The sequence below is a fragment of the Harpegnathos saltator genome, unplaced genomic scaffold, assembly GCF_003227715.2.
Source record: "Harpegnathos saltator strain DR-91 unplaced genomic scaffold, Hsal_v8.6 scaffold383, whole genome shotgun sequence".
Taxonomy (NCBI): domain Eukaryota; kingdom Metazoa; phylum Arthropoda; class Insecta; order Hymenoptera; family Formicidae; genus Harpegnathos; species Harpegnathos saltator.
This window is the reverse complement of record NW_020230187.1, coordinates 40,001-46,860: the sequence shown is the minus strand read 5'-3', so window position 1 is coordinate 46,860 and position 6,860 is coordinate 40,001. Positions and strand designations below refer to the sequence as shown.

Here is a 6,860-nt window from a genome sequence, read left to right as displayed (position 1 = left end):
ACTTCGAATATTGCGATCCATTGTTTGTTTATGTCTCTTTTTTATTCTTTTATAAACATGCATCTCGGAAACGCGCATGGCAAGGTTGTAAAAGTGTAGCGTTGAAAATATGTAAAGATGATTTTATATACGGTCGCTATATCGTCTTTTTTTCCGGAAAGACTTTATTAGCATGCGTTTTGCGGCCGAGAGAATGAAGCAAAGTCTACCTAGACGAGTAGTATAGACGTTCTGTTGTATGTCCCTTTGAAAAAATTTATAAAATTCTTATTCTCTAGAATGTTTATATGTACAATAAATACAGTAAGAAGAACAAGGGTTTCGCGGTATTTAATTATATATTACGTAACAATTGGACTCGCGCAAGTAACAATCAACGAAGAGATACATCAATCTCCACGATAGTCAGCTTTGCGCGTCGTTAGTGATGTAAGCCGGAAGGAATTCCAGCCATTCGGGGAACTGAGACATCAGAATTAATACAACGTTCTTATTCTCAACGAAAATTCGTTTGACAGTCTGCAGTATATATTCCTTGGTTTGCGCGGTGTGATGCTCTGGCTTTATCTTCAGTAAAATCACACAGGGACACAGTCTCCTGGGATAAAGATCCAATATCTCCTTGCCTTGATCCTCGCAATAGGCGTCCACTCGTTTCAATATCGAGTTTATGAAGTCTATAACCGCGGGAGCGTACTGTAGCTGAACCAGCAGCTCCTTCAAGAAACTGAACACCAATTGGAAGACGCACGCGGATGCGGCGCTAAGCGCCAACAAACGACTCAGCGTTTTTTCAGCGTCGCGCTGTTTTTTTAAACAATTTTCTTCATTTGCATCAGAGAACATGCACGTAAAACTGTCGAGTAGAGGTCTTTCTATCAAGCTTGATCTTTGAGAAAGATATATCTCCTCCTTTGTAGACAACTTGAGGTCCAGATCTGTGCTCAGAACATCGTGTAGTAACCTCTCGATTTTATCATCTGTCTTTAATCGCAAAAGTCTCACAAGTAATCTGTCCAAATGGTGCATAAGCGACGGATTTTCCATTGACAGATACATCACAGCAGTGGTCAAAGATATTAGAGCATCGTTCGAGCAGCAGTTAGTTAGAATATCATTCGTGAGACACTTGTCCAAGAGATTAGTAACAAACTTCAAGTTATTTTCTTCAGATGTAAAGATCCGTAAATGATTAAAATTGCTCGTAGTTTTGCACCATCGCCGTACAATGTCCTGCAATATTGGTCATATTGAAATACAGATCAATTGAGAAAAGACATATATTAATTTATATATTAATACAATAAATTAACATACAATTATCAACAGCCGAACTGAGTAGCGTTGATAAGCCTGTTTGGACACTTTATAGCATAAAAGGTTGCTCAATGATGTGTATAGAGCATCAGATATTGCATTAGATTGAAGTACAACTTCCTTTGATATGTTTTTATAATCCTCAGACTCGGTAACATTTTCTGAATCGTTGAAGCTCCTCAATATTGCTCTTAATAGGTCTGCATCCATGTCACAGCACACAATGTAAATATATAAACATTAAGTTAAGTATACTACATTATATGTGTGTGCGTGTTTGTATCCATGTTGACCTGTCAATTAAATTTGGAAAATAATCTATAAGACACTTGTAAAACACAATTTATAACATATAAATTATTTTACATTATTTTACAAAAATAAGCAGAGGAAATAAACGTATGAATAGTATAGAGATATTTACCTTACTTATATTGATTTAAATGATTTTTTAAAGATGTTCGAAACTTGTTGCACATTGTTGATTATTTTACATGCATTTTATTTGTCTAATTAAATAAAAAATTAGATACATTATGATAACTTGAGACGATAAAAAACAAGAAATATTAGGTCTGTTTTTTATCGCTGAACTAGTGTATACTTAGAGGCAGATATAATGTCCCTCGGCGATGTCGTATACGCCTGTAAAACAATCGAAAGCGATAACAGGCATATACGCATACTCATATGGGCGTACTGTATAGCGCGAGAGAAGCGAAGAAGGAGAAGTGGTGGGAGACGTTCCAATGTTGCATCCTTATCGCACGTCGCACGATCGAAAGAGAAAGCATTACCAGACGTGGTACAGATAATGGTATCCCCAATAGCTGTCTCACTCACTCTACGCTTGAATGCAGGGAATATGATTGAGACAGCTATAGAGACACCGCGCTGTCCCTATAGGTGTCTCGCTCGCTCTAATAGCCATGTATCGCGCTTTCCTTTTTTCTCCTTAGCAGAAATATCGATTAAGAACGGAATCCTGTCTGTAGGCCAGAAAAATAAGCTATTTTCACGAATTTTTTTTTTCGGAAACTAAGCAGACGATTGATTTCAAACTTGATAGAAATAATAATATATATTTTATTGATAAGAATAAATTTTTATAGCGTTATATGAATTTTTATAGCGTTATATGATGTTAGCGTCTCTAAAAATAAATTGCACATGCGCAACCTTGTTATTTAACCAATAGTAAACAGACGCTGCATTCAGCAGACTCAACAGTTGGACAACATTACTAGATTTTTCACTGAATCTCGCTCCTGATTGGTAAATACTTCTGGGTCTATGAAGAATCTAAAAGAGTGCTCCAATTACAGACAATGATCACTAAGCGTTTTCTGATCACTTTGTTCTATTGAACGCGGCCAATGGCGATTGTATTTACCAATCAGGATTCAGTGGAAAATCTAGTAATGTTGTCCAACTGTTGAGTCTGCTGAATGCAGCCATTGGCCGCGTTCAGTAGAACAAAGTGATCAGAGAGCGCTTAGAGCAGCTTAGATAACAAAAAATTAGTAATGGTCCTTATCTGTTGAGCCATTTTCACTTTGTTTTTATTGTCCTTACTGTTAGACCCTTACATTCAGACCAATAACGTTGACGAATTACTCAACCGTTGTGTAACCGTTGTGTTTGCTGAACGCAGCCAATGGCTGCATTCAGTAGACTCACAGTTGGACAACATTACTAGATTTTCCACTGAATCTCGCTCCTGATTGGTTAATACTTCTGGGTCTATGAAGAATCTAAAAGAATGCTCCAATCACAGATAATAATCACTAAGCGCTCTCTGATCACTTTATTCTACTGAACGCGGCCATTGATTCCACTCGTTCCTCTTGTCTCACTTAATTCCGACTACAACATGGGAAAAGCCGATTCCACTTCAAACTCCATAATAGCATAAACGGATAAGTGGAACCGTGATCGGAAACTGGTCAGTCGGTATCTCGCGTTTCCGAACGGAATCGTGAAAAGTTCCATAATAGGTACCCTGTAGACCTTTAATAAATATGTAGAAAAATAAAGGAGAAAGAAACAAAAAAAATAATGGGAACGTGGTGTTGTATTCGCTAACAAAGACAAACATTTATTAAAGAAAGTGAAAGAAGATTTCTTTCCTTTGAAGAACTGAGTCTATATAAAAGTTGATTATATCAACATGGATGTACAAACAGTAAATACACGACGTAAAATATTGAGTCATGTGGTTTGCAGTATTTTAGTAGAATGCGGTTTTGATGCGTGTGAAAAAGAAGTAGTGGAGACTTTTACAGAAATGTTACAGTCATGTAAGATTCATATTTAAATTCTTAATTACTTGATTTAACACAACAATAAAACTTAAAATGTTGCAAATTTTGTTTGCAGTTATTGTAGAGACTGGAGCATCTGCAAGAAATTACTGCGAACTGTCAGGACGAACTGAGCCTCTTATAGCGGATGTGATATTGGCGTTAATTAATATGGGTGTAAAATTAGATAACTTGGAGACTTATGCAAAGAGACAGAATAGGACAGTTTTACCAGCACTTCAACAACAAACACAATCAAAACAATTAAATATCTTGCAAGCTGGTATTAAGCAAAGCCATCCATCACATATACCAAATTATTTGCCAGCTTTCCCTGATCCACATGCATACATTAGGACACCAGTAAGTAACAGTAAGACATGATTATTTATCGATTCATGAATATTATTTATACAATCAAAAAGGATACTGAATAATACAATATATATCAATCTGGTGGATATTGTAGACACACAAGCAACCTGTAACAGAATATGAAGCAATAAGGGAAAAGGCAGCAACACAGAAACGGGATATTGAAAGAGCTCTAACAAGGTTTATAGCTAAGACAGGAGACACGCATAGTTTATTCCTCACAGAAGACAATAGCATGTTTCCCTGTAAATAACTTTATATTTATATCAACCTGATTATATTCTAAACATATACAACATATATCTTCTTTGCTTTCAGTAATATCTTGTAAGTCACAATTCCCCAATTATATTTCGGCCCTTTTACCGCAAGACCAAATATTTGAACCAGATACAGACTTTCAGTTTGAGTCAAGTCCAGTGAAGAAGAAGAAGGAGCAACAAACTGAAGAAACTGAAGAAGGTGAGTCTTTTATATATACACTTACAGAGACAAATTTAAGATAAAACGTACACTGACTATTTGATTTAATACAATGTAAATCGTTATATAAATTCTTACGAACAATTTATGAACTTTTATTTACAGGTAATCAAGGACAGAATGAGAATGAACAGAATGGTGAGACTGCTACTCAGCAAGATGTTATAGATAATCCGTATTTGAGGCCAGGAAAGATTCCCAAGAATAAAATACCAGGAACAACAATACCTGGACAAAATTCTGTTAAAAGAGAGCCTCTTGATTCTTAAGTACTGTGATACAATAATATTAAATAATATAATATGATATATTATATATAGATACTTTGTAATCTATTAAACAAATTACAATGACTAAGAATAATAACTCAATCAGGTATGCAATAAAAGTTATTTTTATTATAAACATAGTTACATACATACACAAAAGTGTCGTCAGATACATTATTGTTACCTGTTATTGAAAATTAATGTGTATCATAAAAAAATTTCATATCTTAAATGTTTCAAATTGATCTATGCTGTGCAGAGAGAGTATATCGTGTTAGGAATTAGTTATCACTGTACGGTTAGCATTTCCACTGCACAGCAACATTGCTTAGGTCAATATTGCACATACTTAGCACCATTTCAGAAATAATACAGGAATATAAAGTCAATGTCGAAATTGATGCTATTATAATCCCATACAAACTATAAAAATATATATTTCCAATATATTTATACAATGCATAGCGATAAATATCCAAGTTTGTCATCTGAAACATCTAGCAATTTTGAAAGTGTAAACATTCGGATGAGTCTATTTTTTTCTCACCAAATGGATACCATATATAGTTCTATAATAGGAGAATGAAACCCTTGTATCTTGTATACTGATATCACTTCTTTCAGGGTAGGGTAATAATTAATTAATTAGTTATGAGCCAAAAAAATTAAGAAGTTAATAACTTTCAAGTTGGTTAATTTTAAATAAGTTAAATTTAACTTCAAATGCTCTAACTTTAATTTATAAATTTGTTTTATATATATGTTAAAATAATTCATCAAAATATTAAAATCATTGCGGGTTGTATATAATGTAGAGTAAAAGAAAAATGAGAAATGATGCCAGCAGAATTTTTCTTCGTTTTTTTGAGTGCCTGTGTTCTTTAAGTTGTGTTAATTGACTTTTGATTATATGATTTTCGACATTAGATGGTAAAAAGCCTTTAAACTTACTTTTGTAGGCTATCAACTTGGTTGAACAACAAATTCATCCACCCAACTTTAATTACTTCATATGTATCCATATCTCTCTCTCTCTCTCTGTTTCTATACTTTTTATATATATATATATATACGTGTTAAAGATGATTCAGATTAAAAACTGCTAGATAACACCGCTGTACATAGCAATTTGTTATACTTGTATAGCAATCTCAAATATGACTATACTCGTGCTTAATTTGTAAAAATATAACGTTTTAGTCCCATGTTATAATATTCTATGTAACAAAGATAGAAATGTTAAACTTACATCTATCTTACGAGTTACATTGCATTTAATTTTATCAAAACATTTTTTGAAGACTTTTAGACAGAGGGTATCTTAATTCGGCTAGAGAAAAAAATTCATGAAATACACACATACGCACGTACGTGCGCGCGTATCACGTAGGTATGTATGTATTGCTACTATTATTAAGGTGCCATTATTTTTTAGTAAAAGAGATCAAAAATTAACTTTCAAACTATAATATAGTACTTATGATTAACTGATTTAGATACGTCTGGTTATGTTCCATGAAATAATATAAAAAGATAAAATTAATATAAGATACAAAAATTATAATAAACAATATACGAAATATGAATAAATATTGATTATTGCCGTTTGTTTAGTTTTCAAGAATTGTACGTGATATACAGGGTGAGGAAAAAATACCGGGACCTCGAAATATATCGAAAAATATAATTCTTATAAAAAAATGTTTCAGACAAAAGTTGTAGGGTTTCAAGTAATGCATTATATAGCAATGTCAGTATGACTTTGAATAGCGTTGTCAAGCTCATGTGAAGGTTCAGGGAGGGAATACCGGCGTAGTTCCCCCGACTCCCCCCACTCCGGCCCGCCTGGCAGACACCCTAGTGGGATTTTAGCCGATATGAGTCCGGCATACCCCCGCCCCCCAAGGGGTAAGAGTATCCATGAGGATTTCCCCACCGTGATAAAAAAAGTCACGTAAAGGTCATCTTAAATTTCTTAAATAGAACCCCCTATTTTTCATTACATATTTAAGATGATCTTGACAACGTTATTCAAGGTCATACTGATATTGCTAAGTAATGCGTTACTTGTAACCTTACAACTTTTGTCTGAAACATTTTTTCATAAAAATTA

At 34.0% G+C, this 6,860-nt stretch overlaps 2 protein-coding genes across 2 annotated transcripts; one reads left to right on the top strand and one right to left on the bottom strand.

Annotated features, from left to right (window-relative positions):
- Positions 1 to 130: 130 nt before the first annotated feature.
- LOC105186428 (uncharacterized) lies at positions 131 to 1,987 on the bottom strand. Its single transcript, XM_011146622.3, has 3 exons — positions 1,742 to 1,987; positions 1,318 to 1,610; positions 131 to 1,233 (listed from the first exon to the last, which is right to left on the bottom strand). The coding sequence occupies exons 2-3, from the start codon at positions 1,525 to 1,527 to the stop codon at positions 406 to 408; spliced, it is 1,038 nt and encodes a 345-aa protein (XP_011144924.2). The 5' UTR covers positions 1,528 to 1,610; positions 1,742 to 1,987; the 3' UTR covers positions 131 to 405.
- A 1,161-nt stretch (positions 1,988 to 3,148) lies between these two features.
- Positions 3,149 to 4,854, top strand: Taf8 (TBP-associated factor 8). The gene is made up of 5 exons (XM_011146615.3): positions 3,149 to 3,617; positions 3,697 to 3,983; positions 4,090 to 4,240; positions 4,314 to 4,457; positions 4,584 to 4,854. Exons 1-5 carry the CDS (start codon positions 3,488 to 3,490, stop codon positions 4,745 to 4,747), a joined length of 876 nt encoding a protein of 291 aa, XP_011144917.1. The 5' UTR covers positions 3,149 to 3,487; the 3' UTR covers positions 4,748 to 4,854.
- Positions 4,855 to 6,860: the final 2,006 nt, after the last annotated feature.

What these genes read in the sequence shown, in the direction of transcription:
- Taf8 (XM_011146615.3), top strand. Translation starts at nt 3,488, where the DNA reads ATGGATGTACAAACAGTAAATACACGACGTAAAATATTGAGTCATGTG. An exon ending in ATGCATACATTAGGACACCA is followed by an intron (nt 3,984 to 4,089) that starts GTAAGTAACAGT and finishes TGGATATTGTAG; the next exon opens with ACACACAAGCAACCTGTAAC. An exon ending in AACTGAAGAAACTGAAGAAG is followed by an intron (nt 4,458 to 4,583) that starts GTGAGTCTTTTA and finishes TTTTATTTACAG; the next exon opens with GTAATCAAGGACAGAATGAG.
- LOC105186428 (XM_011146622.3), bottom strand. Translation starts at nt 1,527, where the DNA reads ATGGATGCAGACCTATTAAGAGCAATATTGAGGAGCTTCAACGATTCA. An exon ending in CAGTTCGGCTGTTGATAATT is followed by an intron (nt 1,234 to 1,317) that starts GTATGTTAATTT and finishes CCAATATTGCAG; the next exon opens with GACATTGTACGGCGATGGTG.